At 36.2% G+C, this 21,896-nt stretch overlaps 1 protein-coding gene across 1 annotated transcript; it reads left to right on the top strand.

Moving 5' to 3' along the window:
* The first annotated feature begins 15,402 nt into the window (after positions 1-15,402).
* Positions 15,403-20,920, top strand: LOC102425350 (beta-defensin 110). Its single transcript, XM_006093219.1, has 2 exons — positions 15,403-15,457; positions 20,772-20,920. Exons 1-2 carry the CDS (start codon positions 15,403-15,405, stop codon positions 20,918-20,920), a joined length of 204 nt encoding a protein of 67 aa, XP_006093281.1.
* The last annotated feature ends 976 nt before the right edge of the window (positions 20,921-21,896 follow it).

Raw genomic sequence — 21,896 nt, 5'->3', positions numbered from 1 at the left:
TGCCAGCTCTCCAGGTATCTCTTATTGGTTCACTACCTAATCGACTGAAATGTGTAAGGGTGAGACATTTAGCTTAGGAATTGGATGCTGGTTGGTTTCCTTGATTTGCTTTGGTATAGATAGGGACAGAAATATTTTTAAAAAAGAAAAAGTAAAAAAAAAATTTCTTTCCTCTGTGGTCTCTTTTTCTTTGTGTGACTTCTATGAAATCTTGGCATTTTTTAACTTGGATTATTAATTCCATCTGTTCTTGCTTTCTTTCAGCTTCAAGTAAAGAGGACCATTTTGTTTTTAATCGTTCAGAGATATGTGTAAAGCTAAGTGGCCAATGTAAAAAGAAGTGTGGTGAAAAAGAATTTAGGATGGTATATTGTGTAATACCTACAGTTTTCTGCTGCATAAGAGAATGTGAACCTGAGGAGTACTACTAACTGGAGAGCCTCATTCACAAAAAAGAAGACCAACATCAACTGTCTTCTCAATCCTTCATTCCTTCCCTTACTTCATTTGTGGCCTAGTGTTTCTGTCCATATATGTCTCTGATGAATAAAGAATTAAATAAAACATATTTCAGCCTGAATCACTATGAGCACTGTGCTTCTTTGGAAGAAAGAGTCAGAATACAGAGGAGCTTTGAATTCAGGAATAAATATAGAGTGAAGAACAGTCCGTGTTGGAACTACCATGTTAAATGTGATTCTGGGGCCAATACTATGCTTAGTATGCTGCTATAACGGTCTGTGTGCAGGGTCTGAGGGTGGACATAAGTTTTCAACTCCTGTGGGTAAATACCAAGAATCATTATTGCTGAATTGTATGATAACATTATGCTTAGTTTTATAAGAAACTACCAAACTCTCTTAAAAGAGGCCATACCATTTTGCATTCCCACCTGCAGTGAATGAGAGCTCCTCTTGATCCCTATCCTCTTCATCATTTAGTTTGTCAGTGTTCAGTTTTTGGCCCTTCTAATAAGTGTGAGATGGAATCTCGTTTTCATTTGCATGACATATAATTTAGAACATATGTTTGTATGCTCATTTTTTTCCCATCTGCATGTCTTCTTTGATGAGGGGTCTGTTAAGGTCTTTTGCCCATTATTTAATAAGATTATTTGCCTATTGAGTTTTAAGTGTCCTTTGAATATTTTGAATAACAGTCTTTTATTAAATGTCTCTTTTGCAAATATTTTCTTTTAGTCTCTGGCTTATCTTCTCATTTTCTTCACATTGTTTTTTCCATAGAGCAGTGTCTTTTTTTTAAAATAAATTTTAATTTATTATTTCTTTAATAGATCATGTCTTTGGTGTTCAAGTATCTAAAATGCCATCACCATTCCCAAGGTCATCTGTGTTTTCTTTTATGTAATCCTAGAGGAGTATTTTGCGTTTAGATCTGTGGTCCATTTTGAATTAATTGTTGGCAAGAGTAGAAACTGTCTAGATTTGTTTGTTTGTTTTTTGCATGTGGATGTCTAACTATTCCATCACCATTTGTTAAAAAGACTATCATTGCTCAATTATATTGCCTTTTCTCCTTTATCAAAGATTGCTTGGCTATCTTTATGTGGATCTATTTATGGGTTCTTTATTCTATTCCATCGATCTGCTTGTCTGTTCTTTTGCCAACATCCTCACTGTCTTGGTTAGTGTAGTCTTAGAGTAAGTCTTGACATCACTTGACATCCTCAACTTTGTTCTCCAAACAAAATTTAGAATCAGTTTGTGGTTATCTACAAAGTAACTTCCTGGGCTTTTGATGGGATTGCATTAAAATCTATAGAATAAGTTGGAAACAACTGACATCTTGACAATATTGAATCTTCCTATCCATGAGCATGGAATTTATTTAGTTCTTTAATTTCATTCATCAGAGTTTTGTACTTTTTCTAATATACATATTTTTTTAGATTTACACCTTAGTAGTACATATTTGGGGTAAATGGTATTATGTTTTTACTTTCAATTTTCACATGTTTATTATTAGTATGTAGGAAAGTGGTTGTTGACTGAAGCTCCCAACCACTCCTTTTTTTTCTCTTTTTTTTATTTTATTCTGGGCCAGCTTTAGCTCTGGCTCTAGCTCTGAGGCTTCCGCTGCTGAAAGCAGGTATCTGGTTTGTTTGCGTTCTATAATCGAAACAATGTATAACTCCAGCTCTGAGATCCCGGCCGGCTGAAAGCTGGTTTCTGGGGTTTTGTTTAGCTTCTATATTTGTTAGAATGTTTCAAAATGCCAGCTCAGAGGCCGGCATGTCAGGTAGGGAACGTTGGAGTTCTCCTTCACTGAAGCAAGCAAGCCTCATGTTCGTTTCCAGCTGCCTTTTATTAGTGTAGATTATATTTTTTTATTGATTTCAGAGAGGGAGAGACAGATAGAAACATCAATGATGGGAATCATGGATCAGTTGCCTCCTACACACCCTCTATGGGGGATCAAGCCGGCATATATTTACCTCATATCCTACAACCTTGCTGTATTTGCCTACTAGTTCCATGAAGGTTTTTGGCGGGGAGGAAGGTTACAGGAGGATCCTTTCAGATTTTCTACATAGATGATCATGTCATCTGTGAACAGTGATAATTTAATGTATGCCTTCCCAACGGGTATACTTTTTATTTCCTTCTCTTGTCTTGTTGCATTAGAATTTCCAGTGTGATGTTGAAAAGGGGTGATAAGAGGGACATCCTTGCCTTGTAGTTTACCTTAATGGGCAAGCTTCAAGTTTCTCACCATTATGATGTTAGCTGTAGAAATTTTATAGATTTTTAATCAAGTTGAGAATGTTCTCCTCTATTCCTAGTTTACTGATATTTATTTTTAAACCATAAATGCTGGATTTTTGTAAGATATTTTTCTGTTTATATTGATATGATCAAGTCATTTTCCCTTTTTGAGCTTGCTGATGTGATGGATCACATTAATTGATTTTTGAATGTTTAGCCATCTTGCATACCTGGGATAAATCTCTTGGGCATAATGCATAATATTTTATACAGTGTTAGATTTGATATGTTAATATTTTGTTGAGTTTTGCATCTGTGTTTATGAGCAATATTGGTTTGTAGTTTTCTTTTCTTGTAATGTCTATGTCTAGTTTTGGTATTGAGAGAACATTTTTAAACTGATGATGTTTTTTTTTACATCAAACGTTATATTTTACAGTAGAATATTACATACTTTTCTCCAAGTTCAGAAACAAATTTAAAATGTCACTTTAACAACATTTCTATACATTATACTTCACAAGCACTATAATCTAAGAATGACAAATAGAATAAAAAGTGAAAAGAAAGAAAGCTCTCATTATTCACACACCATATGATTGCATATCTAGAAATTTTTAAATCTGTAATCTACTAGAATAAATATATCAATTTAGCAAGATCCCTAAACAAATTTAATACTAAAATGTAAATTATATTATTGTACATAAAAAACAAATTAAAAATTTTAAATGATACTCTTTAAACTATTTTATATTTTTACTAGAGGCCGGGTGCACAAAAATTTGTGCACTCTGGGGGAGAGAGGGGGTCCCTCAGCCCGGCCTGTGCCCTCTCGCAGTCTGGGACCCCTCAGGAGATAATGACCTGCTGGCTTAGGCCTGCTCCTGGGTGGCAGAGGGCAGGCCCAATCCCTAGGTGCAGCCCCTGGTCGGGCTCAGAGCAGGGCTGACTGGGGAGTTGGGGCGCTGCCCCCTGTCATGCACAGAGCAGGGCAGATCAGGGGATTGGGGAGCTCCCCCTTGTCACACACAGAGCAGGGCCCATCAGGGGGTTGGGGAGCTCCCCCCTGTCACGCACAGAGTAGGGCCGATAGGGGAGTTAGGGCACCGCCCCCTGTCACACACAGAGCAGGGCAGATCAGGGGGTTGGGGCGCCGCCCTCTATCACCCACAGAGCAGGGCCGATCAGGGGGTTGGGGCGCCGCCACTGTCACACTCAGGGCAGGGCTGATGGGGAGGTTATGGCTCTACCCTGTCACACACAGAGCAGGGCTGAGCAGGGGGTTGGGGCGCCTTCCCCTGTCATGAACAGAGCAGGGCGGATAGGGAGGTTGTGGCCCCGCCCCCTGTCACACACAGAGCTGCAGGGTGATCAGGGGGTTTGGGTGCTGCCCCCTGTCACTCTGATCTGGTGCCAGGAGGCCTTGCGGCTCCGCTGATCCCGGTGCTGGGAGGCATATTACCCTTTTACTATATAGGATAGAGGCCTGGGGGCCGGCTGGTTTACCCTGAAGGGTGTCCTGGATCAGGGTGGGGGTCCCCACTGGGGTGCCTGGCCAGCCTGGATGAGGGGATGATGGCTGTTTGCAGGTGGTCACACACCCTTCAGGGTGGGGGTCCCCACTGGGGTGCCTGGCCAGTCTGGGTGAGGGGCTGAGGGCTGCTTTCAGGCTGGCGGTTGTTGACTGAAGCTCCCAACCGCTCCTTTTTTTTCTCTTTTTTTTATTTTATTCTGGGCCAGCTTTAGCTCTGGCTCTAGCTCTGAGGCTTCCGCTGCTGAAAGCAGGTATCTGGTTTGTTTGCGTTCTATAATCGAAACAATGTATAACTCCAGCTCTGAGATCCCGGCCGGCTGAAAGCTGGGTTTCTGGGGTTTTGTTTAGCTTCTATATTTGTTAGAATGTTTCAAAATGCCAGCTCAGAGGCCGGCATGTCAGGTAGGGAACGTTGGAGTTCTCCTTCACTGAAGCAAGCAAGCCTCATGTTCGTTTCCAGCTGCCTGGCTGCCGGCCGCCATCTTGGCTGACAGTTAATTTGCATAAGGATATGCTGATTAGCCAATGGGAAGGGTAGTGGTCGTACGCTAATTACCATGTTTCTCTTTTATTAGTGTAGATTATATTTTTTTATTGATTTCAGAGAGGGAGAGACAGATAGAAACATCAATGATGGGAATCATGGATCAGTTGCCTCCTACACACCCTCTATGGGGGATCAAGCCGGCAACCTAGGCATGTGCACCAAACAGGAATGGAACCATGACCTCCTGGTTCATAGGTCGGCACTCAACCACTGGGCAACACTGGATGAGTTGCAAATATTGGTTATTTTCTCTACATTGATTTACAGATCAAATAAATTACAGTCAAAATTTCAGCAGGCTTCCCCTCACTCCTTAAATTGCCAATTTAATTCTGAAATGTGTATGGAAATGCAGAACCAGAAAAAGACAAGATAATTTTGAAAAGAACGAAGTTAGAGAACTTATTCTACTCAATACTAAGACCTGATATATAGCCATGGTAGTTAGAATAGTATGGTATCAGTGCAAGTCTAGAAGTAAACCTACATGTTCAGAGTCACTTGATTTATACCATAAGACTACAGAGGAGAGAGGAAAGAATGAACTTTTAATAAATAATACTTTTACTTGAATATCATGTGGGGGAAATTGTATCTTAAATAGTTCCAGATGGATTACAGATATAAATGTGGATGATAAAACAGTAAACATGGAGCATCTTCACAACCAGGAATATCAAATATAATATTTTAAAAACTCAAAATAATCATAAAACTGTGTATTGATGACTTATTTTACTTATAATCATTTTTTTCCTTTTTTTAATACAAACCATATTTTTAGGCCCCATTGATTTCTGTTTTCTCGGTGAATCCAGCCAATTGAAGGTACCACAGGAAGAGTGCATGGTGGATGAGAAAAACCTCAATATTTTTACTTCTTCCTCTCTGTTTCAAGGCAGTGTTTCCTGGCACTGTTGGCTAATTCTCTTTTTGGTTACAACTCTCATCATGGTCTCATCTCTCTTCATCTTGGTAACCTCCATCATAGTTCTAGATCCCACTGTATAACCAACTATAGCTTTTAGATTCTGGAAATACAACTCCTGTCTTTGTCTCCAGCTCCAGGCACAGTAGCAGGCAGCAGACACCTGCTATTGCTAATTTTTGAATTACATTGCCATTCTGTTTGGCTTCTCAACTTCTCTCTTACCATTTTAGAAAAATTATGTGTTTTAAAATTCCAGTTGGATTATTTAGTTTTGTTCCTTTGATTATAAATAAATTACACTAAAAACAACTTTAAAAGGAAAGAAACAATTAAAATAGATGATAAACTAAATAAATACAATTACATTTAAAAGCTCTCTAGAGTTTAATACATATACACAGACATACCTATATTCCCACACACACAAGATATTTTTCTTAGTGTTTATATTTCATGGAAACTTACATATAGAAAGTTCTTCCCTCAAATTAGAAATGATTTTTCTAAAGAAAATAAATTAAGCATGTGCCATGTACTTTCCTCACAGTATCCTCTTTCTACAAATGAGGAATCTTGGGGATTAAGGAGTTAAAGAACCCAGACTCCCAAAATAAGTCAAGGATATTCAAATTCATAGCTTAAATATGCTCTCATTACATCCTGCTATCTTATGGAATGTAAGAGCTGAAGTGAACCTCGAGTTTTAAGATCCAGAGCAGTCAGAGACAAAGCTGTGTTTACTGACATATTTAGTTAAGCATGTGTAATGCATCCTTGGCTTATTACAAGTTGCTTAGTCCTTGAAATCAGGCAAATGAATCTTGAAAGATCTTTGCATTACAAAGATTTATCATAATGACCATAACTCCAGGAAAACAGTTCACTGAACAGATAATTTTAAATATGTAATGTTTCTTCATCTATAAATAATTATTCAAATGTGAGTATATGTAGCTTTTATATTCAGGTCACTATACTATGGATTATCAATTGAAGGATTGGAGATAAATATCAGCCCTGGTTTAGTAATCCCATGATGCCTTAGGAATGCTTCCTTTTCTTACAATTCTTCAATGTCCCCAAGTGTTGTAATAACACTCCCAGAATTCTCCCTGTAATTTTTCACATTAATTTGGACTGAAAGGGACATCTGTAATACTTTCAACAATAAAAATAAATTTTAAAAAAGACACTATGTCCAGAGAATCCAGCTTTCAGGAATATGCAATATTGGATACTGGTGACTATGTCTCAGATTTCCAATTTTCAAATGGTTCTGCCATTTATTAGCAAGGTGACCCTAAGCTATTTGGTTATATTTTAAACCCTTAGTTTTCTCTTTTATAAAATGGAAACTATAGTACACACTTATAAGAATTAAGTCTTAGAAAAGCATAATATACATATCATTATTGGTGGTGGTGATTGTAGTGGTAATATTAGTATAAGCTGGTCTGGATTTAAAGTCAAAAATACATATGATACTTTCAGTTTGGTTGAATGGCAGAATAATGCTTAATTACTTAAGTTAAATTAATAAAATAGCAAATACTAAATAACAGGCAATTTATAATCCTTGGAGATAATATTTTTAATAGTATGAGTCAAGGTGGGATAAATGTGGAAAAAGATATTTGGTAATGTTTATACCCTTCTCCTTCTACACATGACTTTCACCTTTAACAATCTAAGTAATGAATAGATAAGACAAAATTAACATTTTTACTCTATATTGCAATTAAAAGGGAGCATTAACATGAACAGACACACACACACACACACACACACACACACACACACACACACACAAACCTACACAGAGTGGAAAAGTGCCAGCTCTCCATATATGGATGGTTAGAGACTAAATTAGCGTCTTATGTTTGTCACATCTTCTTAACTTATTTATTTAACAAACTAGAGGCCCGGTGCACAAAATTTGTGCATGGCCTCAACCCGGCCTGCACCCTGTCCGTTCCAGGACCCTTTCGGGGGATGTCCAACAGCCAGTTTAGACTTGACATCCCTCTCACAATCTGGGACCACTGGCTCCTAACCACTTACCTGCCTGATCACCCCTAACCACTTCTGCCTGCCTGTATGGTCACTCCTAACTGCCCTCCCCTGCCAGCCTGGTTGCCCCTAACTGCTCTCCCTTGCCAGCCTGGTCGTCTGTAACTGCTCTCCCCTACTGGCCTAGTTGCTCCTAACCGCCTCTGCCTCGGCCCCCGCCATCGTGGCTTTGTCCGGAAGGACGTCTAGAAGGATGTCTGGAAGATGTCCAGTCTAATTAGCATATTACCCTTTTGTTAGTATAGATAATGAGGAAAAAATTAAGTCTTATCTCATGCAATATTCTGTTGCTTTGCTAGAGTGGTGAGACAAACATCAGTCTTTAACTTTGGGAAGCTCATATTTCAGGCAGAAAGCAAACATAAAAATTATAGATAGGCTGTAAATAGTATTATTATATATGGTAATAATGAAAAATTAGAGTAAGCCAATAGTTTGAAGATTTTTATTTTTTATTTTATTTTTTGCCAAGTGGGTAGACAAACCAAGCTACAGTAATGATTTTTGCACTTCAGGTTGATGTGATGATGCAAGTTCATACTATTATATTACACAGAATTTTCTATAACTCTTTGTCATACCACTTTGTTAAATATTTTGCTTATGAGATTACTAACTGCAAGACTGTAGAGAAAAAGTCAATCTTTTGAAAAATCCCTCTCTTTGGAGTCTGTGCTTATCTTTATAAAGCTACTTATCTTCTTTTTTTGCAGAAATGTCTTTAATAGAGATTTCTCATTTTACTTAAAGCTTTAAGTCTTTCTATCATAATTGCTGTTGCTGTTCATTTTCTATTACTAATTTATTTTAAAAAATCTGTGCCCATTCATTTAGATTTGAAATATCCTTAGAAGGGTAAACTTTTAAGTAAAGACTTCTCTCCATTAAACAAGAACATTTATTTTTCAAATTTATTTTAATAGACTTGCTTTTCAGAACTGTTTTAATTTCAAGGCAAAATTGAGAGGAAGTTATAGAGATTTCTTCTCTATCCTTGCCCCCACACAAGCATAGCCTCCCCCATTGTCAACTTCCCCCACCAGAGTGGTACATTTGTTACTACTGATGAATCTACATTGACACATCATTACCACCCAAAATTTATAGTTTACATTATGGTTCACTCTTGGGGTTGTACATTCTGTGGGTTTTGACAAATTTGTAATGACATGTATCCACCATTATAGTATCATACAGAGTAGCTACACTGCATTAAAAATCCATGTTATGCCTATTTATCCCTCCCTCCCCCATGGCAACCACTGATATTTTTAGTTTTCATTATTTTGCCTTTTCCAAAATGTCACATAGTTGGAATATATAATATATATAGCCTTTTCAGACTGACTTCTTTTACTTAGTAATATGCATTTAAGCTTCATCCATATCTCTTCATGTTAAGGAGAATAAAACATTCTGGGAGTTTTTCAAAGGGGCTTTTTCTTCCTCTCCCTGCTGGGGAGAGGGGATTTTTCTCCACTCTTCACCCTGATAACCTGGTGGGCTCTTAAAGATAAAAATGCACAAAAGGCCCTAGCTGATTTGGCTCAGTGGATAAAGTGTCAGACTGCAGACTGAAGGGTCTTAGGTTCAATTCCAGTCAAGAGTACATGCCCGGGTTTTGGGCTTGATCCCCAGTGGGCGGTGTGCAGGAGGCAGCCAATCAATGATTCTCTCTTATCATTGATGTTTCTATCTCTCTCTCCCTCTCCCTTCCTCTCTGAAATCAATAAAAATATATTTTTAAAAAATGCACAAAAGTGTGAAGGATTCAATAGAACTGGGATCCCAGGAGTGTTTTTCCCTCAAATCAGTCTACAGTCAGTCTTCATCAATCAGTGACGTAGCCTTTAAATGCTCCTACCAGTTTCTGGGTGCAGTTTCTGCTCCAGGTAGGCTATGATTTTTGGCATTCACCTGTTTCTCTGGGTTTCAGGGCTGTGGTATTCTGTAAACTCAATTCTTAGATACTTCTAAGAGTAGTTATTGATTTTCCATTTATTCAGCATTTTTTTGTTTTGTTATTGTGAGGATAGGAATGATGACTTCCAAGCTCTTTGTTGGACTGGAAACCAACCTCAGTGTTTTCAGTTACAAAATGAATATCTCTAAGGTTTATTTCAGGTCACATACTGTATGTTTAAAATTTTTCATTATTTGTTTTTTAATATCTGATATTAAAAGAACTAAATATCAAATGTTGTTTACATTACTACCTCAGGGCTGAATTATGTCAGTGTGATGCCATTTTCCAGAACTATAATTTTAAACTATAAATACTTGCTCCTAAATTGCAATGTCTCATTAAGAGGTCATTCCAAGTATAGCATGAATAGGTGACATTTTTATTCACATTTAGTGAATTGTATGCTAAGTATTTTATTTAAATTGGTTCTATTAATCTTTATAAAAGTTCTATGAAGCTGTCCATTAGTTAATTTTAATAAAATTGTATGTAGCCTCCTTAAAGTCTCTTGGAGGAGAAAGAAGATATTCCTTTCATCCATTCTTTAACCATGTTTCTCTTACTCTCAAAGCATGCACATTTGTCCTTTTCAGGGGTATCTTCCCAATCCATTTAGAGCTCTTACTGTTGATACAAATTCAGGATGTGGTAACATAAGCACTATGTCGAGGCATGATATAAACTAAAGGGAAAAAATGTACCCAAATATAACAAAGGAATAACTTTCACATTATGATACACAAATACATGTTGATGGAACTAAAGTAAGTAAAATAAATATCCTAAATATATGCCTTGTGGCAATATGTTTAGAAATGAAATTTTAATATAATCTTAATTTCCTCTTGCAAAATTTCCAAATACCCATCAAAGTTGTGTATAACATTGCTATATATTTTGTATCGACATAAAGATATGTTGTGTTGAAAAAGTTTCACAATTATCTGAACAGTGTAATTCTTAAACCTGAGGGGGAAAATATAAATAAGTGACAAAATCAGAATTGGAGGTTGTGATAATTTTGCTTATCATAGATCCTGTTTTCAATCAAGATTTAGGATAGTGTTCCACAAAATTCCTAACCAAGATAGGGTGATATAAAAGCAGAATGACTGGAACAAATAAAGAGTTCAGGAAACACAAGGACAGAAGTAGCCAAGCTTGTGAGAAAATCCTGGGAAAATTTTCCCAGAAGAGACAATACTAGAATAAGGGGCAGGAACTCCGTTGCTTTTGCCTTCCAGGTACCTGAAGCCAAACTTGAGTTTTGGTAGATTCTTAATAGTAATTGCTGAATTAATAATTGAAAGAGAAATTTAAGAAGGAAAAACAAAGAGTTAACAATCAAAGTTATGATCCTATTAACCAATGTCACCCCCAAAAAATTAATACAAAATTTAAAAAATAATATAAAAAAATGAAATTGTAATCTTGGAATGTGCTGCCATTTTCTCTCCTGAAAACACTCTCTAGTATTAATGAAAAAGTGTAAATCAAGCATTGGGAAACTTTTTGTAAAGATAAAGTATCAGATAGTACACATTTTGGGTTTTACAGTCCACTACTATCATTGTTGCAATTAACAAGTATGCTGTGGGCAGAGGCAGCCATAGACAACATCTAAACAAATGGGTATGTTGTGTTCAACAATACTTTATTTACAAAACCTTCCATGGTCGAATTTGGCCTGAGAGCCATTTCTGACTCCTGATCTAAATTCACCTGGTTTAGGACATTTCATATATCATAGCTGGATTATAATTCCACCTATTCTTTCCTTCCAGCAGCCAGAAGTAGAAAAAAGTGTCACAGCAATATGGTCATGAATATGAATTATGGAACTTTTCATAGTGAGGGTGAAATGATCTGCAAAGAAAAGAAAAGATTTCTTTCTGCTTTGGATCTGTGACCTCTTTTGTAGGTCATTCTATGAGTATTATTAACAGAATGAAACAAAGAGATACATGAGGCTATGACAGGATCATTTCATAGCATCATTCAGAGGGGAGAACATATGGTCATGTGTCTGTAATGAATAAAAAAAGGAAATTTAATATTAAAGCTTGAACAATTCAGAAATAATTGTCATGAAGTTACGTGGAGGATTTGCATTTCAATCCTCCTTCAGTGATTTCATACACACTCTCACAGAGAGTTGATTCTATGGCAGTATTTTTCCAAGAACCAGTTCCATGTACCATGGATTTAGTGGTTATAAGTAGATCACAGTGGACCTTAGGCAGTCCAAAAATTTAGAGGAAGCATAATTTTTTAAAAAAAAATTTATTGTTGAAAGTAATACGTATGCCCCCCTTTTTCCACCATTGACCCCTTCTTGTCCATCCTCCATCCCCCGCCCCAGGCCTTCACCACCTTATTATCCCTGGGTTATGCATATATGCATACAAATTCTTTGGTTGGTTTCTTCCCTACCCCTCACCCACCCACCTTCCCTCTAAGATTCAGCAGTCTGTTGCATGCTGAGGGAGCATAATTTTTGAAAACAAGCTTTCAGTAGTTCTATCCTGTCATGGTCTCTTCAGAAACAACTTTGAGGTAAGGAAATGAAAGACTCTAGATTCAGGTGATGAAGGTCCATTCACTTGGTGAAAGCAGTTGCCCCTCATGAGTTACCCAGAACAAATCCATGAGAACTGAAGAGTATGGAGTGTGTAGAACACTTGTGGTCTTTTCTTGTCCATTATAACTCTGAATGGATCTGTACAGCAACACTCAATTGAAAGTATTACTACTAAAAGTTCAAACCCATTAGTACAAGGGTTGGGTCATATCTCCAGAAAAGTCACCAAATCTTCTGATGTGATAGCTAAGGGTGAAGGATATTTAGAATGGACAGTGGAGGATGGAGAGGATAAGTACAAGTTGAGACCCAGCAATGAATAACAGTGATGGAGGCTGAGATTTATCCACCTATTACCCTTTACTGAGTTTGCCTTTAGGAAATAGGACCCATGAGAATCAAGGAGGAGCTGCTCTTCCAACGTAGGTGAAGTAAATCTCCATGACACAAGGGAAGATTTAGCGGGCCAGGAAACGGTGACTGTAACTAATTAAGGGCCCCAGCTGGCTTCCCAGTCTAATGGTTCTCCTAACCTTTCCTGACTCTCTCCTTTTTTCCCCCTCCTACAGGCATTTCCAATAATAAACTCCCAGCACATTTAATTCTATGTAGGCATATATTTCTTGCACACATGAACTACACACACTTTACTAGTTTAGTACTTTAAATGTAGTTTTACTATCTTTATTTGCATACTAGAGGCCTGGTGCATGAAATTCATGCATGGGTAGGGTTCCTGGGCCTGGTCGGTGATCAGGGCCAATCGGGGCCTTCTGGCTGCTGGCCAGGGCCTCCCTAACCTGGCTGCTGGCTGCTGGCTGGGCCTTCCTTCGTTCCTCACCGCCCCCTAGTGATCAGCACATGTCATAGAGAGCAATCAGTCTCCTGGTCAAACTCTCTTGGGGACAATTTGCATAATATATATATATATGTATATATATATATATATATATATATATATATATATATATATGTATGTATATATATATATATATATCTGTATATATATACAGATATATATATAGCAAAACAGTTAAGCATTTAAAAAATAAATAAATAAAGCATTTTAGTACATACATAAAAATAAAAGGTATTGCATAGCTAGCAATGCTTTCTGACAGGCCAATATTCACTGTATCCTCATGATGATAAACACAAATTAGTGGCATACATTAATATATCTTAATTCAAGTGGATATAGTTATTATTTATAATTTCAGTGCAAAGGGATTACGGAACTGAAAAAAGTCAAACTATTTTGGGGTCAAAAGTTATCTAAATCTACCCCATAAAAGATATAAACATGAACTGGCAAATTTCACCAGTTTTTTTTTTTTTCATTGCTACATTGGAGGGACAGATTCTCAGAGATTCTTATCCCATCATTTTAGTTGATGTTACCCTGCAGGTTAATATTTTCTTATTTATTGAATTTTGATTTTTTTTTTGAGAGAAACATCTGTTTGCTGTTCCACTTACTTATTCCTTCATTGGTTGATTCTTGTATGTGCTCTGTCTAGGGATTGAACCCACAACCTTGGGGACGATGCTCTAACCAATTGAGCTACCCAGCCAGATCATCCAGATTAATATTTTAATTATTTTTTGCTCTCCAAAATGCCATCAACTTATAGCAAATTCCTACTTGACAAATTTTAGTGCTTAATAAATATTTGGTGAGTAAATGCTACATAGTGATATACTGCAGTGGTCTTACTCTTATCAGATGATGCTGAATTCTCTTTTTTTTTCTTTGCCACAAAGAAAGCATAGCGAAATCAAGGTCCTCACATTCTATTTAAGCCCCAAGTTTCCATTTGTTTTTATAATTTGAAATACTTTTTTTTTTTAAAGGATAACAATTGTTAGACAAGTAAGTTAATCTCTCTTGATTTCACTTCCCTCACTTGTAACATGAATGGATTTGATTAGAATTTCTAAAGAAGTCTCACATTCTTTACTAAACTATGTCATAGATTCTATAACTCTGTAATTCATTCTTCTGATGTTTTATAGCATGAATGAATCAGGTTTCTTAGAGTAATATGTGGCCCCTTTACATTATTAGCATTTCAGGGTCTTGTTGGAAATGCAAAATCTTAGATTCTATTCTAGGACTACTAAGTAGGAAATGCTGGATGAGGGGTCTTGCAATCTGTTTTTAACAAGCCCTCTAGGGGGTAGTGATGTAGCTAATGTTTAAGAACCACTGTCCTAGAAATTTTCTTGACTCTGTGGTAGGAGGTAATTAACTGTTCTCTGACTACAGCATCGGTTTCTGTATAGTGTGCAAGACTTGCAACTCTTCTGCATCTGTATGAAATAATAGACTTTGCAATATGAAAATTGGATCAGAAATCACTTCCCTTTCCATAAACAGAATTAAAACATTGGACTTAGAATTTTAAAATCAGATAATTTATTATAAGAAGTTTACGTCAGACTTAAAAACCTACTGCATAAAGTATTTTCCATGCTCATTAGTGAATCCAGAATTTGCTCGTCATATCACATTTAAATAATTACATATTATCTGAATTAAAATAAATCATTCAACCTCCCTGGTTCTCATTGTTTTCATCTGTAAACAAAAGTGATCTCAATGGAAACTCCTATAAAACAAAATCCTATAGTACTGATTCAGATATTCATTAATTTAATACTATGAGCATCAAAATATTTAGCATTATATATAACATATACCAGAGGATTGCATTTCTGCAACATTTTTACTGCGATGTTTTAGCAATCCAAACCCACATTCTTCAAAAATCCCTTAAAGATTGTGTTTTCATGAATATATTAAGGTAACATAATTAGTTGTTACTTTCATGACAAAACTTAAAAATAATTTTTGTGACCATGTCCTTTGAACATGGCACAATTCAACCAAGCATACAAATGTCCTCGCTATTGATAAGCCTCAGTAGTTAGACCACTTCCCAGGAGCATCTATAAATAAAAAGGGTTCTGTTTCCTTATGTGAAAAACCTGACTTGAAAAAGAAGATCCGTTGACACTTTTTTCCTAAGGCATTCCCTACCATGAAGATTCATCTCTTTTTCTTTATTCTTCTCATTTGGGTCACAATTTTACCAGGTAACATAGAGAGGTTTATGGGTATATTTGTGCGAATGAATTTGAGAAGACATCCACTATTTCTGGTTAAAGGTGTGGTAATAAAAAAGGGTTTAAAGTAATTTTTATACCAAAAGCATTGTGATGCTGTAGATTGGACCCCAGAACAGAAAAGAAGGGGGGCAATAATGGGAAAACAGGTGAAACATAAAGTCTATCGTTTATTTAACAGTATTATACCAATAATAACTTCTTAGTTTCGATAAGTGAGGCATAGTTACATGAGATGTTACCATAGGGGAATTTGGCCTCTATCATTTTTGTAACTCTTCTATAAGTCTAAAATGATCTCAAGATGAAAAATTAAAAAAATATAAGATCAATACATTAGTCTTATCACTTCCATCCTGCAACAATCAGTTAAAATCTGTTCTTGCTGGGAAAATAGTCTTTAACATAATCAACTGTAAAGAGTAAATGGTTCATTGTTAGGGAACAATCTATCTTTTAAGCTTAAAGTAGCATAGTACTTCCAATTAGTAGAAAGCCATCAAACTATTTATCTTTGTCTTCTTTTAAGTCTAAGGTAGCATAGTACTTCCAGTGAGTAGAAAGCCTTCCTTAGTATTCTGTTCTTTGTACTATCAGCAAATCATGTCCCTTCTTGACCTTTCTTTCAATATTTTTAGTCAATACTCATGTCTTTGAGTGCTACCGATCATATGAATGTTGAGTGTAATACCTTGCATATGAGCTCTATTTTTCATGAGAACTTTTTCCCCCTTAAGGACTATATCCTCACATCAGGTATGTAACATGATTCTCTTCTTCTGAATTAATGTGTGAGTACTAATTGTACAGAAATAGAAAAATAAGTTTTTGAGATAGAACCATCACTGAGTCTATTCTCTTCTTCTTAAAGAGCTTAAGGTGAAAGAACATACTCAAGTCTACTCAATTTATGATGCCAGCATTGAAATCAGGCTCAAATTCACTAACTATAAGAATAGTTATTTTTAGTACCTATATTATTTTCTTAGGTCCAGTAGAGATCATAACTGAGGTCTAGGAGACTAAGTTAACTTATCTTTCATTGTGAATATTAAAAGAGTCCATCATGACAATCTAAAAATTTACACATAATTAACTGATTAATTATCATTGAAAGGTTGAAGTGGATAAAATTCTAAATAGGGGCATCTGCTAACAAAAGTGATCTCAATGGAAACTTCTAGGTATATATTCTTATATTATTGATTCAGACATTCATTAATTTAATACCACAAGCATTAAAATATTTACTATTATACTTAACATATAACAGATACTTGTATTTCTGCAACATTTTTACTGTTGGGCAAATATCAATAAAGTAACAAAGTAATGCTGTTGTTAATTTAGCTAAGAAAATAAATTATTAGAAAAAGATCTCTGGATTTTTCTCGGCTCTAGAAAGAGCCAAAATAAAATTCTATTCATATGTAATAAATATTTTTCTCTTAATTCCAATAGTAGCTAATATTAGTAAATCACTATGCCAAGTGTTTTTGTATATTATTAATTTATTTTTCCTTGTAGTAACCAAATCGGGTGTCCCTACTCATAACCAAAGTTATTAATGCATTTTTCAACAAATTAAAAAATTTATGTGTCCTGTAGACTTAGAAATTATAAACCACTTGGGGAATATAGTAACATATTTACAAAATGAGGTCATTGTCCTTGTTAATTACATATATACAAAACTTTTAGAGAACACTTACTATTACTGACAAAAAAATATCAAAGTGAAAGAAATATGTCAAGATATGTATTTTCTCCACAAAATTAGAAGAGATGTGGTATAAAATATAGACATTTTAGGAAATAATAAAAACAGTAAAAATCTTGTCTTTCATCTTAGAGTTAGTTCACTAACATATGGTAGTTGAACTAAACTGAATAAAATTAAATGACATTTGTATGACAATCTTTCAGAGTTGATTTTTTTTATACCTCATCTTTAAATGGAGAAAATTCTTACTCAAAATTGAGATAGAAAACCTTATTCCCAGTTAAGACAGTTACAGATGAAAAAATGTCCAGATAAATGTCCTTACATTTTCTATGTAAGGAAATTTCCAGTGAACTCACTTAGTTTTCCTCTTCATTTTCTAGAGTTTACAAATGCATGTCTACAAATGAGGTGTTATTTTATTCTCACCTATTGTTTTGCTTTATCTGCCAAATTGAAAAATGTGTCATTGCCAATAATTATTTTTCTTTAAATTTGCTATGTACTTTGATCATAGGATAGATAGTATAGTCTTGTGCTGAAAGTGTAGTCATGATTTTCCCCATTTCCAAGGAGGTGAATGGTAGCCTAAGGAATAAAATAGCAGATTAGTAAAAATAAGAAATCATGGGTTGAAAATATTTTAGGAATCATCTAGCTCATTTCTATCTTATAGATTAAGTAGGACTTCATATATTATTTTAAAGAATTCCTCTACCATGCGATATGAATATTACATGTGAGAGCAATGAAAAGAGAGATCACTTTCTTGAAAATGATCAGCATTTTCAAATACAATCAGAGAAGATTGTATTTGAACAATGTATCTGAGGGTAGAGATAATGTATGTTTGGCTTATCACAGCACCAAGAGAACAGTGGTTTTCAATATAGGTCAACTATGTATTGTCTGGCAATGTCTGGAGACCTTTTAGGTTGATACAACTGGTTCCACTGGTATCTAGTGGTAGAGCCAGAGATATTGCTAAACATCCTTCAGTGAACAGGATAGCATCTCACATCAAAGAATTGTTCAACCAAAGGTCAATAGTGCCCAGGGTGAGAACCCCTGCTGTAGAGACTGCATAGAGCTTAACAAGGAGTATGCACAGGCTTGAACTGTGTGGGTTCACTTACTAATACATATTTTTCAACAAATACTATAAATTATTTTCTCATCCTTATGGTCTTCTTAATAACACTTCTTTCACTCTAGCTTACTCTGTTGTAAGAATATAGTATATAATACATAGAACATCCAAAATATGTGTTAAATCAACTGCTTATGTTATTGGTAAGGCTTCCGGTCAACAGTAGGCTATTAGTAGTTAAGTTTTGGGGGAATCAAAAGTTATAGTTGGCTTTTGGATCTTGTAGGAAGTGGGTGCCTCTGAGGCCTGCTTTCTTCAAGGGTCAACTGTACTTAATAGTTGAATGAGTGGATGGATGCTTGCAAAGATGAATACAGTGGGGCCTTGACTTACGAGTTTAATTCATTCCAAGACGGAGCTCGTTAAGGAGCTCGTTAACTCAAATTACTCTATCAACTCAATGCAAAATATCGGCTGAGAGACAGCTGGTATCTCAAAAAACTCATTAGTCGGGACACTTGTAAGTCAAGGCCCCACTGTATTAGTGATCCAAAGACACATTTTGGGGAATACCTATATGTAAAGGTCAGAATGAGAAGAAAAAAAACACAATTTTAGAAAGGTGAACTAAGATAAAGAACTAATAAGGGAAGGGGTGAGGTCAATTGGACAATAGTGACTATTGGACAATAGTGTGAAATGTGACAGATCTCTGTCTAAAGTGAGTGTAATTCAGGTTTCTTTCACTAGCAAACCATATGGGTTTAACAATAATAACTCCTCAGAAATAGTAGACTAGATAATGGTATTTAGAAGTTAATATTTAATCTGTGCAGAGTAACTACTTTTTTCTGCTATAAGCCATATTCTGCACTGCTTCAGTCATAGTGAGAGCTAATTTTAATGGAAGAGCTAGATTTTATATCAGCTTCTTATAACAACAATATGGATAATGTCTATGCATTCACTAGTAAGTATCATTACTCACCACCAACTGTTGAAAATGCAGACAGAATGTTTAGCAAGAAAGACCTGGCCGTTAAAGGCACTGATTGGGACACAAAGCTGTAATTAATGGCAGGAAGTAGTGGTAAAATTTATTTTATTTCATACCAGAAATATACAAAAATAGTTGAATCTGCTCTTTGGTCAGATATCTGCAAAATTTAGAATTCTCCCATGACAGTTGTCCTTAATCTCACCATATGAGTAAGAACATTAATTATAAAAACTGATGGGTTTACAAAAAAAAAAGACTCTAAAATAAAGGGCTTCTGAAAACACATGGGACTACATATAATGTGAAATATAAAATTAAGATACATTTTGCTTGGAATGGATCTTACAGCCTATCAGACCAACATCCCCCAATTCCCCAAGTATCTTGCACTATTCTAAATAATAAACTAATGAGTGTCAATCTACAAGCTACAAGATAAAACATGTATGTCAGAGCCTGGTAATTTTAGAAATCATGTCATGGCCAACAAAGGCCACACATTCTAGACATTCCAATTAAAAAAAATCAATGCTGTCATCGGACATGTGTCTAAGTTAGATCATTTCTTCAAAGAAGTAAAACTGGTAATACCCAGAATTGTAGGAAGTCGGACAAATTGTCCAACAATGACCCCCTCTCTCTCTCAACACTTTAGAAAAGTAAAATCAAGCTGCAATGGAAATCTCTTGAAGAACTCATAAAGCACAATGTTTCGTCTAAATCAGCGGTTCTCAACCTGTGGGTCGCGACCATCAGAAAACACATATAGCATATCAGATATTTACATTATGATTCATAACCATAGCAAAATTACAGTTATTAAATAACAATGAAAATAATTTTATGGTTGGGGGTCACCACAACATGAAGAACTGTATTAAAGGGTCGCGGCATTAAGAAGGTTGAGAACAAACTGTAATGTTTGTGAAATCAGAAAAGGGGGAAACCCGATACAATTAGATGATTGTAGAGACTAAACCCAACAGAAAATAAATTATGAACACCTTTTTTTCCCCTGTTGACTTTGGGAACTATCCTTGAACTAGAGGCCCGATGCACGAAATTTGTGCAAGGGGCTCGGCCCTCGCAGCCCCTCGCAGCCTTCGACAGCCCTTGCAACCCCAGCTTCGTCTGGAAGGTTGTCTGGACGGTTGTTCTGCTGTTCGGTCTAATTAGCGTATTAGCTCTTTATTATATAGGATTACTATGTAGTAACCTGTAAGGCAGCAAGCAGGGCACACCTCACTTAGGTCCCAGACACTGTCTGATTTACAGGATTGACTTTGCATTAAGGGATGGTATATTCACCTCACCTTTCCTCAGTAGAATTTTCACAGCCATAAATTAGAAGAGGCATTTTTTCTTTTGCCCTGTTCTATGACCTTTTGCTTCTTGAACTCTCTTTCTCCTTTTAAAATATGGGTGTGTCATAGCTAGGTTGCTAATCTCAGTCATTCTTTCCTTCTTACAGCCAGAAAGAAATTCCCCCAGTATGGTAGCGTGGATATGAGGAAACTGTGCAAAAAGGGTAATGGTCGGTGTAAAGTTGAGTGCCATGAAACTGAAATTAGGATTGCTTACTGCATAAGACCTGGAACTCATTGCTGCTTACAGAGGTAAAGAGGACAGAAGAAAAGAGACACATGGTCCAAGAAGAGAGGATCAGAATTACTAAGCCTTCCCAGCACATCCTTCAAGGCCTGTGTATCTCTGTAATACACAAAGAATCAAATAAAATTTAACATTGAACCATTCAGAAGTGGTTCTATGCCACATACGTATCTGGTGCCTTTACATTGCATTTTCTCTTGATCTCTTGGTACCAGAGTAAGCAGAATTTATATTATGGAAGTTCCTCACCACTATTCAAAGTTCTATATGCCTTATGTGAGTTGACGTAAGTAATGTTTTGAGAACCCTAAGTCAAAGAAATGGGAAGAGCATATTTCTGAGATACAAGCTAGCAGTAGATTTGGGCTGCTATTTTATAGTTAAACACTGCTCAATGGGTAATACCAGGAAAAAAGGTAAATCCACTGGGATTGAAAAAGTAGACACTGAGAGTGCAGATCTTTTGCATGAGAGACACAGAGCTTAAGTGAGAAAGTGATGAAAAGCCGAAACCGGTTTGGCTCAGTGGATAGAGCGTCGGCCTGCGGACTGAAAGGTCCCAGGTTCGATTCCGGTCAAGGGCATGTACCTGGGTTGTGGGCACATCTCCAGTAGGGAGTGTGCAGGAGGCAGCTGATCGATGTTTCTCTCTCATCGATGTTTCTAACTCTCTATCTCTCTCTCTCCCTTCCTCTCTGTAAAAAATCAATAAAATATATTTAAAAAAAAAGAAAGTGATGAAAGAACAGAAGAGCAGAGGAAAATCACAACGAACTCCAATTTCTATTCTTATTATTTCTTTGAGAGAAAAAAAAATATGTATCAGGAAATAGAAGAGGGAGTAAAAAAGGAGGGGAAGAATGTGATAAAGGCAAAGAGGCTATACGTAATTAAATATTCTGACAAAGAAAGTCAGAAACTGTGACCAGTAGGTGAGTTCACCTCCTCAGTCCTGGGAAATGACCCTGACTGAGGATATAGACAG

This window comes from Myotis lucifugus, unplaced genomic scaffold (assembly GCF_000147115.1).
Source record: "Myotis lucifugus unplaced genomic scaffold, Myoluc2.0 scaffold_111, whole genome shotgun sequence".
Classification (NCBI taxonomy): domain Eukaryota; kingdom Metazoa; phylum Chordata; class Mammalia; order Chiroptera; family Vespertilionidae; genus Myotis; species Myotis lucifugus.
This window is presented reverse-complemented; position numbering and strand designations above follow the sequence as displayed.